Genomic DNA, 12,998 nt, shown 5'->3' with positions numbered 1-12,998 from the left:
CCATTTTTAATTGACAATTTACAGCAAAATCTCAGAAATGAGCTCAAACTAACACTCCTGATTATATTTCAGGATCTGGAAAGAGGAGAAAGAATCAGTAACATACAGACACAGACATTCAAGTCCATGTGTCTCATCAGAGGAGTAGCTGTTGCATTACAACTAACAAATAAAAATGATGAAGAAAAAAAAAGCATAATCTGCATAATCTGTTCTGCCTCACATTATTCCCATTTTCATAAAGCTGCATTAAAGAGGACCTCTTTTTTCCATGTTCATCGTTCTTTAGTGTGTAAAGAACACCTCCATTTTAGTCTTGAGATTTCTTCACAATATTCCTCATTTAAATAATTCATATGCAGAATAAAGGGGCGTGGCCTGGTTGAGTTAGTTAGTAGTAATGTGTTGAAACTGGCGGTTATGGGAAGGGGCGGGACATTTCCCAAATGACCAATCACAACACACTGGTCTTGGTGGACTTTGTGAAAGGGCATTAATAGGTCCTCTTTAATTGAGTCTCTGGCACATCTTACCCCAGCTCACAGTGAGCTTTTTAAGGGATCTTTCACACTGGCGGTTTGGATTGAAACAGGACACGGTTTGCATTAAACACTGGTAAAGTGAAAGCTATTGTGCGGATGTGGGAGCACAGGGGTACCGAACCCCGAGATGACCTGTAGGAAGTGATCTGAGTTCAGTTGCACTGGAACTGTTGAACCAAACTCTGTGAAAAGAGAGCTTTTATTTTTTAACTACATTGTAGTCTCATTTTTGTGTCAATGAATATTGCATGTTGATATAGTCTTGACTTAGTCATGGAAAAAAGGTTGTCAACATGAACAACACTAATGAAACCTTTCACAAACGTGCCCAGTGTGAAAGCCCTACAAGAAAAACACTTGAAGAATTCATGACTAATGTTTTATACATTGGCAATTCCCCATCATATATGATAGACACCACTGTTCAAACATCTGGGGTAAGGGTTTTTCTTCTTCTTTTTAAATAAATTAATACTTTTTTTTCCATCAAGACTGCATTAAAATGATCAAATGCGACAGGAAAGATGTTCATAATGTTACAAAGGATTCTATTTCAAATAAATGCTGTTCTTTGGAACTTTTTATTCAGTGAAGAATCCTGAAACATAAAATGTATCAATTTCCACAAAAATATGAACTGTTTTCAACACTGATAATAATCATAAATGTTTCTCGAGCAGCAAATCATCATATTAGAATGATTTCTGAAGGATCATGTGACACTGAAGACTGGAGTAATGATGCTGAAAATTCAGCTTTGATCACAGGAATAAATTACACTTTACTATATATTCACATAGAAAACAATTTTAAATTGTAATAATATTTCACTGTTTTTACTGTATATTTGATCAAATAAATGCAGCCTTGATGAGCAGAAGAGATTATTTATAAAAAAAAAATAAATAAATAAAACTTTTGAATGGTAGTGTATGTATTTTTAAACCAGGATGAATTTACTTGGATATTTTTGGACATTTTCCGTGCATGATGAAAATGTAATCTGACATGATGAAAATGCTTCTGACTGCGTCTTTCGTTCACAGCTATCATCCACTCAAACAACACTCACACTTAACTAGACTAGTGACATACTAGTGACAAACATGGTTTACCTTCTCTTGTGTGGGCTTGATAACACTGTCATTTAAATGTCTGGCCCAATTCAGCAGCCTGAGAGAGAAACATAAGAGTGAACACACACTGACAAACACACACAATATGACATATATCATACAAACACACACATAAAACAAGATGAAAACATGAGAGAGTCACAGCACATGCATGACGGACCATGAGCCACTACATGTGTGAGGAGGAGCAATCTGTCACATGACCTGTAAACCGAATGCAATGGGAGTTTTTATTGGCCTGAATGGAAGTAAAGCGATGACATGCACACTGGAAATGAAATGATACAGTGTTCACACACACACTCACACACACACAGCATGCGATGAGTGTTTTACCGGCTCAGGCGGCGGTTTATAACCCCGTAACTTCATCCACAGCAGCGGCAGAGACAGAATAAAGCAGCGATATAAACTACAGACAGCAGCGGTTACTGCTAGAAGAAACGGTCAGTGTCGCTTTCAATTAACAATCACAGCTTCAGCGTTGTTCATGTTTAATACTGTTGAGCTGCTGCTTTAAAGCAATCTATTCTAGATACACGACTGGAGAGCTGCAAACATCCACATCTCTATCATCTGATGCTTTCTGAACTGCTGTTTTCTCACTGCTGGCATTTTTGATGTGTTTATTTTGTTATTGAGAGGAAAGCGTGCAGCACGTATTCACACATTCATCTGGACGGCCGTCTGGATGTTGGTTAACAGTATATCGCTGCACAGGGACTTCAAACTTCATTTTAAACACAAGTGAGGAAAGGAAAGGACTTTGCCGTGAGCATGTCGGGCTTTACAGGAATAGTTCACACAAAAATGAACATTTCCTGATTATTTATTCACCCCAAGGTCATCCGAGAGATGACCTACAAGATGGTAGGAGAGCTACAAATAATGTTTAGTGAGGTTTTTTTTCACAAATCAACTGAAAACAGCATAGATTAAAAGATCGATCTTGGGATTTAAGAACTGATATCGTTGGTTAAAATGAAGATGGATTAAAACAGGGCTGCCACTTAACAGTCGACAAGATGAGGCTTGGTTTAACACATTTTACTTAGTCGGTTGATTGCAGAAAAAAACCTTGATAAATGTGCACTACTATTAAACAAGTGTTTCTGTGGACTTTGGAAGCTAAATTAGCATGACGTTGAACAATGTGCATTTCTCTCTATAGGCGCATCCACTATACTGTGAGAGTCAGCGTCGTCAACTTCATCTTTGACAACAGACTCAAAAAAACACTAGTTTATTAATAAATCATTAAAATGTTCAGACAGTTTCTGTTTTTTTTGGACACATTCATAATCATTACTTTTACCAGCGTGCTGCGGCCAGATTTATGCATGCGATTACAGTGTTTAATTTGTGTTTTAAAGGCTCATTATTACGGTTTAGTGATTCTCTGTTATGTAGAACAATGTTAGCAATGTTACATATTCTTTCTCCGCCCTGAAACTCAAACTATTTTCCAAAGCCTACAAATCTCAACAACATGACACGCACCTTCAGAGTTGCTTGGCTGGCCAATTTTGTGGTCTGTGAAGGAGAAAAGATGAAAGAAGAAAAAATAAAAATTCTTTAGAATCACAATCTCATCAGTTATTATGCAGTGGATCTCACACACACAATCACAGAAATCATTTATGAATTATGGTTCTATAGTGAAGTTATTATAGTGTATTGTGATTATGTACAGACTTTGCTGAAGTATTTTAGAAGTTATTTATGCAGAAAATCTCAACTGCTTGATCGTTTATATTGTCGCTAAATGCAACAGGGCTAACAACGCATTTGACTTTATTCTCTTTTAAACCACTAGATGGCACTAAAATTCAGCTCAGCACTTTTCCTAACAACCGCTTTTCAAGATGGGCGATCACAGACAGCAGTGCAAAGTTGATTATGTGCTAATTTGATCTAATAAGATTGATCTAATGTAGATTTATGTAGCAAATGAGAATCAATAAAATTATTGACAATATTTTGAGACAAAGGACTTGATTTTCAGTTTTGTAAATAATTAAAGCAACAGTTTTCAAAAAAGAAGAATATGTAAAAGTATGGTATTTGGGGTAAAAGGCACAATAATAAACAGTTGAGTATTCTATTTGTTCACATGACATGGTTAGATTCAGATGGAAAATATATTAAGTTGAGTGTCCACCTCAGAGATAATCACCATACTTATAATGAAACCATCATATTTAAAAAATAATTACAGATATTTAAAATAAGTATTAATATATAACATGTAATAAAATATAATTTATTGTTACTACTGTAAATCTATATTAAATATTATGGGATCTCCTTCAATGCTTTCAGAATCTTTACTCTTTAAAATAATTTTGTTTTAGTATTTACTGAACAAAGATGAATTCTTTTATTTATCAAAATAAACAGAAAATAGTACAACCTTTGCTAAAGTGATTGTTTTGAACGAGTATTAACTTAAACATTATTAAAAACATTATTTTAGCTTATTTTGCTCCCCTTGCCACCTCATACATTTCATATGATTTTTAAACAAAATAAACCACTTTTATGATTTATTTTCACACAAAATCTGTTGCTCCATCAATGTTCCATAAAAGCAATGCAATCATACACTGTGGGAGTCGTGAACAGCACATGTTTCTTAAGGTGTGCCTTTAGCCCTGTTATACCTCATTACTATAAAGGCATGAAAAACATGATAAATGCTGCTTTGAAACATGCGTGTGGTGAAAAGCACAAATTAGTCTTGGCTTGTCAGTGAATAAAGTGCAGTCTGAAGGGTGTTTGACAGACTGTATCACCAGCTCCAGTGTCTTACTGCTTTATTGAGCATGAACATATTCAGGACACAAATGTTCTGATCTAGCGACTCAGACTGGCTGGTGTCGTCCTTCACTAGTAGGTCTAGTGGTGTGATGTGAACTAGGTTAACAGTGGGTCTGTGTGTGTGTGTGTGTGCAGTGATGTACTTACACTGTCTTTAGCGACAGACGCAAACTTGCTGGCTCCAACAGTGAAAGAGCTCCAGCCCTGAAATAGAGACGACATTAATGACGCGTGACGGACAGAGAGTTAGTATAACAGAGCCGTCACTGCGGTCTTACCGTGTAGATGGAGGACATGGCGTTATTGATGAAGTCTTCGTCTTTCTTGGGCGGGTTGGGAGTGTTTCCAAAGCCAACATATCGATTCTCCTGTGCGCCAGACGCTCCAGCACTAAAACAACACAAAACAAATATATATGGTGTGTTGAAACTGGCATTTATGGTAAGGGGTGGGACATTTCCCAAAAACACTGCTCAGGCCAACCAATCAGAGCACATTATGCTTTTCAGAAGGAGGGGCTTCATAGAGACAGGAACTAAACAGAGCGTTACTGACAGACTGGGAAGAGAGGAGCTGAACAATGGAGAATATGAGAAAAATAATCAACATTCAAGCAGGAAAACCTGCTCTAGTAGAGCACAAAAACAACATCAAGACTTTGTAAAAGAGCATAATAGGTCCTCTTTAATCATCTGACATCTGAAGATATCAATCAGTGACGGAGTGAAACTCACTTCTGGTAAGAGTTGACATCGTCAGACAGCCAGTCCTCAAACGCTTTATCAGAGTGACCGTGATTCTGACCCGCAGCGGCACTGGACCTGCAACGACACCATCATCATCATCATCATCATCATCATCACCAACAACATCATCACTCATCATCTGCTCGATCAGAGGCGTGTCGTACCGGTGTGCGGAGCTCAGGCTGCTCTTGGCCTGCGGAGGCGTCCAGTTCCTGGCAGACGAGTCCTCAATGCTCCACTCCTTCCCTTCGGCCAGAGTCGCCACCTTCAACACACACACACACACACACACACACACACACACACACACACACACATCACACCTTCAACTTCAGCACATACAATTAGACTTAAATAATTACTGCAAAATGATAAGTTTCAACACCCTTCCATCTGATCTTGCCGCTTGTACACAGAGTCAGATGTTCTGCAACAACTATTAAAAAAACTGATTATAAATCAATAATGAACATAATCTACAATGCATTAGATTACTGATTGAACGCTCTCGGAAAACATCTGGCAGTCGAGTCATTTAACAGCAGGAATAACAGATTGCTATGGAACAAAACACATCTGGAAACAGCAGAGACACAGACTGAGCTGCTGCATGAAATCTGCATGTGTTTAGATGCTTTGATAGACGCGTTTGATGTGTTTGAGGCGCGCTTTCCTCAACGCTTAAATCACAGTTTACAGTTCCTGCTCGCACAGATAAGTTGTTTCCTTATGGGTGCATGTTTGAAAGTCATGAGAGTTTGCATTAAAGGGATAGTTCACCCAAAGATGAAAATTATCCCATGATTTTCTCATTCTCAAGCCATCCTAGGTGTATATGACTATCTTCTTTCAGACGAACACAATCTGAGTTATGATCGAGGGAACAAAAAAAGCCTTTATTATAAAACTACATCTTAAAAAATGACACCTGAATGATATCACACTGAAGCCTCATTGGACCAGCAGTTTGGAAAATGGATGGATTGATGATTCAGATGCAGGCGCCATCTTCTGGTCAGACGCAGGAATTCATTCAATGCACGACTCTCACAGTGCATTATGGGTATTCTCTAACCGTTGAGCATACATCAGTTGTACACTCATCATTGCGGTGGATTATGGTATTGAATGAGGGCACTCGATAACGTCCACTTTGATTTTGATTAAAAATGGCTGTTCCCTCAAATGCCGTTTAAGGGTGTAGGGGCGATTTCAGACACAGCCCAGAAGGAGCGGATGATCATCAAACATTAAACAGCATATAAATCAAATCTGACTAACATTACCAAATGAAATATCGAATGCATGAAGAGGAAACGACTAGAATGACAAAATATTTTGGGGGCCATGAAAGTTGTGTGAATATAAACAAAAATGCTGGAAACTAAAAACAAGAGTTGGATAATTAGGGTTTTGGTAACACTTTAGTATAGGGAACATATATAAACTATTAAAGGGTTAGTTCACCCAAAATTTAAAATGTCATTAATTACTCTCCCTCATGTCGTTCCACACCTGTAAGACCTTCGTTCATCTTCAGAACACAAATTAAGATATTTTTGATAAAATCCTATGGCTCAGTGAGGCCTCTTTTGACAGCAAGATAATTTACACTTTCAATGCCCAGAAAGCTACTAAAGACATATTTAAAACAGTCATGTGACTACAGTGGTTCAACCTTAATGTTATGAAGTGACGAGAATACTTTTTGTGTGCCAAAGGAAAAACTAATGACTTTATTCAACAATATCTAGTGATGGGCAATTTCAAAACACTGCTTCATGAAGCTTCATGAATCTTTTGTTTCGAATCAGTGGTTCGATTCTCCTATCAGGGACTAAACTGCTGAAATCACGTGACTTTGGCGCTCTGAACCACAGATTCGAATTTGTAACGCTCCGAAGCAGTGTTTTGAAATCGCCTCATCACTAGATATTGTTGAATAAAGTCGTTAAGTTTGTTTTTTTTGGCGCACAAAAAGTATTCTCGTCTCTTCATAACATTAAGGTTGATCCACTGCAGTCACATGACTGTTTTAACGATGTCTTTAGTACCTTTCTGGACCTTGAAAGTGTTGATTTTATTGCTGTCAATGCAGGCCTCACTGAGCCATCAGATTTCATCAAAAATATCTTAATTTGAGTTCTGAAGATGAACGAAGGTCTTACGGGTGTGAAACAACATGAGGGTGAGTAATTAATGAGAGAGTTTTCATTTTTGGGTGAACTAACCCTTTAACTATGACTTTTCCCTCAATAAACCTCCTAATTTACTGCTTATTAAAGGTGCCATAGAATTGAAAATTGAATTTATCTTGGCATAGTTAAATAACAAGAGTTCAGTACATGGAAATGACATACAGTGAGTCTCAAACTCCATTGTTTCCTCCTTCTTATATAAATCTCATTTGTTTAAAAGACCTCCTGAAGAACAGGCGAATCTCAACATAACACCTGACTGTTACGTAACAGTCGGGATCATTAATATGTACAGCCCCAATATTTGCATATGCCTAGCCCATGTTCAAGGCATTACACAAGGGCAGCCAGTATTAACGTCTGGATCTGTGCACAGCTAAATCATCAGACTAGGTAAGCAAGCAAGAACAATAGCGAAAAATGGCAGATGGAGCAATAATAACTGACGTGATCCATGATATCATGATATTTTTAGTGATATTTGTAAATTGTCTTTCTAAATGTTTCGTTAGCATGTTGCTAATGTACTGTTAAATGTGGTTAAAGTTACCATCGTTTATTACTGTATTCACGGAGACAAGAGCCGTCGCTATTTTCATTTATTAAACACTTGCAGTCTGTATAATTCATAAACACGACTTCATTCTTTATAAATCTCTCCAACAGTGTGTAATGTTAGCTTTAGCCACAGAGCACTATCAAACTCATTCAGAATCAAATGTAAACATCCAAATAAATACCATACTTACGCGATTAGACATGTTGCATGACGAACACTTTGTAAAGATCCATTTTGAGGGTTATATTAGCTGAAACTTTGTTTATGCAACGTGTTATAGAGTTGAGAGCTGGGGGGAGTGCAAGCATTTAAAGGTTGAAGCACACTGAATCGGCGCATATTTAATGATGCCCCAAAATAGGCAGTTAAAAAACTGAATAAAAAGAAAATCCTATGGGGTATTTTGAGCTGAAACTTCACAGACACATTCAGGGGACACCTTAGACTTTATATTTACATCTTGTGAAAAAGCATTCTATGGCACCTTAAATAATTAGTAAGGCAGTTTTGTAGCATTTAAGTTTAGGTATTGGGTAGGATGTAGAATAAGGTCATGCAGAATTAAGGCATTAATATGTGCTTAATAAATCACTAATAAACAGCAAATATTCTAGTAATATGCATGCTAATAAGCAACTAGTTAAAAGACCCTAAAATAAAGTGTTAACGGGGTTTTTCAAGAAATAATCATCAGATTAATCAATAGTTATTGGTGGCGTGACTCACCTTATCTCTGAACAGCGCCAGCAGCTTTGCTGTTGTATTTCTCCTGCAGGTTCCAGGCTGGGATCATAGTCGTCCTGCAGCTCCAGAAACATCCGGAACTTCCTGTTTCCGCCCATCTTCATCTTCTCCAGCTCCAGGTCCTTCCACTTATCCATCGAAACAGATCGTACAAAGCTGAGGAGAAAGACAGAGATCACCAATGAATGAATGAACCATTTTCAGGTGCGCTTCAAAATCTGAATGAGTCTGACCTGAGGTGGACGCCGAGGCCTCTGTGTTTGCCCGAGCACTCCAGACAGATCCAGATCCCGTACGTCACGCTGACCCACTGCGGGTTAAACGCGCCGCACTCGAAACACACCTGACAACACAAACATCACACGCTTTAAAACACGGCACAGGAGAGAGGACCGGCGGCGCTGACGGAGACTCACATTGTTCTCGTCTTCAGTCCGGACCTCCTTCAGCACACGTCTGGTTCTGGGACTCGCCATCTGCCCTGAAACACGCAGTGACATCATCAGCACAGCATCATGACATCATGCCTTCATCACATGTTCAAATGTCTTGGTTTGACGTACAGATATCACAGAAACTGAACAATCAGTCATACTTAAAGGGTTAGGTTCACCCAAAAATTAAATTTCTGTCATTAATTACTTACACCCGTAAGACCTTCATTCATCTTCAAGAACACAAATTAAGATATTTTTGATGAAATCTGAGAGGTTTATGACTCTTTCAAGGTCCAGAAAGGTACTAAAGACATCGTTAAAACAGTCATGTGACTGCAGTGGATCAACCTTAATGTTACGAAGAGACGAGAATACTTTTTGTGCGCAAAAACAAAACAAAAATAACGACTTTATTCATCAATCTCTTCTCTGTCATTATCTTACGCAGGTGACGCAGTAACACAGTGAAGCTTCCGTGTTTACGTCCGAATGCCGGCTCAGTATTGGCCAAAGCTGATCATGTGATTAGCACGACACATGCGTGTGATTCTGAGGCAGGAGCCGGCCAATAATGAGTCGGCGTTCGGACGATGAACCTGGAAGCGCTGGACGTAAACAACGGATGAGATTGACATATTCAAAAGAAATATTGTTGAATAAAGTAGTTTTTTTTTTTTGTTTTTGCACACAAAAAGTATTCTCGTCTCTTCATAACATTAAGGTTGATCCACTGCAGTCACATGACCGTTTTAACGATGTCTTTAGTACCTTTCTGGACCTTGAAAGTGTTGATTATATTGCTGTCTATGGACGAGTCCTCTCAGATTTCATCAAAAATATCTTAACTTGTGTTCTGAAGATGAATAAAGGTCTTACAGGTGTGGAACGACATGAGGGCGAGTAATTATTTTTTGGGTGAACTAACACTTTAATATCAGACACTCATCTCCAAACAAACAAAAGATTAAATATCACATGTGTGAAGAAACAAAGAATAATCATCACATTTGAGTTATAACGCACACTTTCCTCTCAGGGTATAATTTCAAAGTTTATGTGTGTATATTGTACAAATAAAACAATAATCTGTGGAATCAGCCTTAGAAAGACAAAAACCCAAAACGTTTTAAATGTAATTTCCACCATGTTACTAATCAAATGATTTGAGATGTGCTGGAAATGTTATAGTGTATGTATAAATGTATAAATATAATAAAGTGCCACAGATGAGGAAGACATGAACACATTCATCTTCAGTCATATTCAGTGATGATGATGGATCACAAAGACACTGTTATTGTACTGAGTGATGTTTACTTAAAGTATATATTATTATATTGAGGTTAAAACTACAGATGAGATGGCCAATCATCACAGCTGTGATCATAACATGAATCAGAGAAGTGATGAAGATGAAGGAGGAACTGGTTACTCTCGACTGTGTGTCTGACATTTGATTATTACAGCAGCTCTTTCACCGATCGTGACATTACTGTGATGATTTTACCTGCTTGTGTTTGTCTTCAGCTCTGATGATGGTGATGATGATGAAGATGATGGTTTCTCTCAGCAGATCTCATTCACTCATGAACGGTCGCGTGAAGCGGTTTCCCCCGGACTCGCAGAGCTTCGATCAGTCGCTGATCTCTGGCGTTTATCGCGTTAATCGCCGGTGGATGTGACTCTCCTGACCATTGATCACTGCTGCGCTGGCAGACAGCGGCATTCTGGGACATCCGCGCTACGTCACGCTGCGTCATCGGCGTACGTCTTGAGTCGTGACGCGAGCGTGCGTGCGTCAGCGCCCCCTGCCGGAAGAGAAGCGGAGCAACGAGTCAGACGAGAATGTCCTGCAGAACGGGGCGGGGCTACACGTGTCGCTCCGCCCACAACCTGTCTCAGTGGGCAAGTGATGACGTCAGCGCCTCGAGTGAATAGTTTTATTTTAAGACTTTGATTTGTATGTCACAATCAGTCGAAATAGTATCGAATGATGTTTGTTTACAACTAATAGTTGTTTATTTCTGGCTGATTTGTATGTATTTGCTTTAGGGTACACAAACAGATTCTTAACATTTAAATGAAAGTTTAATATTCTCAGCAAGAGTGTCGAATCTAAAGAAATTGTGCTGCAAGGGACAAATCAGACGGACCAAACACGACAGAGATCAAATCTCTGGTCTGACATTGACTAATTACAGGTAAAATAAGCATACATTGTTTAATTAAAAGCTGAATTATTACTATAGGCTATTTATCCCTATTTTATTTATTTTCTCTTAGTCCTTTTATTTTAGCTATAATGGGAAAGAAAATAATGAAAATAGAAGATTATTTTAACACATTTCACCAATATAGTCAAAGCAGAGGAAATTAAATAACACAGCTGCATGTGAAGTACAGTATAGCCACCAGAGTTCAGTGTTGTGCTGATTATTATTTCTCATATATGATATATTATTATTGATATCTGCACTTCTGCTGTACATTAGATGTTTAATGTTTGTTCATTGCTCAAGTCAAAACCCCAACATCATTGTTAATGTGAAATAATGACATCATCAATTTACATTTAACTTTTGGAGACCTCCAGGGGAAACCTAAAACCCTGTGGAAAAGTTTAGGGAAGAGCAGTTTAAGAAATATTAATTAATTAAAATAAGAATAAACTAAATACATTTGATCAAAATGAAAAATAAATAAATAAATAAATAAAAAAAACACACGAACACACATTTGTTGCTAAATGTATTTAAATCAAATTAATACATTCAATGAAAATATATTAAAATAAATACAATTTTATTTAAATAAAACATAAATGAAAAAATTATGATGATAAATAAACTAAAAATTGTATGTAAATAAATTAAATATATTTGACAAATATAAATAAAATACATAAACAAAGTAAACTTCATTTAAATAAAAAGGCTCTATAAAATATAAAATACATAAAATAAGATTAAACTAGGTAAATAAATAAATAATTAAATAAATTAATTAAATTTGATTTAAATAAATAAATTAATACATTTAATGAAAATAAATGAAATTAAATAATTTTATTTAGGCTAAATAAAAATAAATTAAAACCTATTTGATTAAAATAAATAAATAAACTAAAAATTGTATTTAAAAAAACTTCAAATACATTTGATAACTCTAAATCTAAAATAAACTTGATTAAATAAAAAAGCAGTGTGAAAAAATTAAATAAAAATAAAAATAAAGTAGATTAAGTAAATAATTAATTAAATTCGATTTAAATAAATAATAAATTAAAACACTATCATAATAATTTGTTAAAAAATAAATGAATAAAACACATTTAACTTGCACAAGAGTACAGTACAGTGAGTAGAAACAAACACAATGATGTAATTTTAATAAAATAGTAATGAACCAGACGCCAATATCAGGAAAACTGCTACAGGAAAGTTTACCCAGAGCTTTCTTTGCTGTAACGCACATTAAATGGCTTATGACTCAATCCATGAGTAATTTGATTATTAAAGACACAATATGTAAGATTTTTGGAGCAAAATATCCAAAAACAATTGTCAATTCAATTACCAAAAATGATTTTGTTACTTAAAGGGTTAATTCACCCAGAAATGAAAATAATGTCATTAATTACTCACCCTCATGCCGTTCCACACCCGTAAGACCTTCGTTCATCTCCAGAACACAAATTAAGATATTTTTGATGAAATCCGATGGCTCAGTGAGGCCTGCATAGCCAGCAATGACATTTCCTCTCTCAAGATCCATTAATGTACTAAAAACATATTTAAATCAGTTCATGTGAGTACA

At 36.6% G+C, this 12,998-nt stretch overlaps 1 protein-coding gene across 1 annotated transcript; it reads right to left on the bottom strand.

Annotated features, from left to right (window-relative positions):
- Positions 1-48: 48 nt before the first annotated feature.
- On the bottom strand, positions 49-10,939 carry LOC125257201 (ADP-ribosylation factor GTPase-activating protein 1-like). Its single transcript, XM_048173668.1, is given in 14 exon segments — positions 49-75; positions 1,658-1,693; positions 1,695-1,715; positions 3,179-3,211; positions 4,646-4,702; positions 4,777-4,888; positions 5,233-5,319; positions 5,409-5,509; positions 8,728-8,745; positions 8,747-8,782; positions 8,784-8,901; positions 8,979-9,088; positions 9,162-9,226; positions 10,690-10,939. Coding segments are annotated over 13 exon segments (816 nt in total). The 5' UTR covers positions 9,222-9,226; positions 10,690-10,939.
- Between the last annotated feature and the right edge of the window lie 2,059 nt (positions 10,940-12,998).

The sequence above is a fragment of the Megalobrama amblycephala genome, linkage group LG21 (assembly GCF_018812025.1).
Source record: "Megalobrama amblycephala isolate DHTTF-2021 linkage group LG21, ASM1881202v1, whole genome shotgun sequence".
NCBI classification, from domain to species: domain Eukaryota; kingdom Metazoa; phylum Chordata; class Actinopteri; order Cypriniformes; family Xenocyprididae; genus Megalobrama; species Megalobrama amblycephala.
This window is presented reverse-complemented; position numbering and strand designations above follow the sequence as displayed.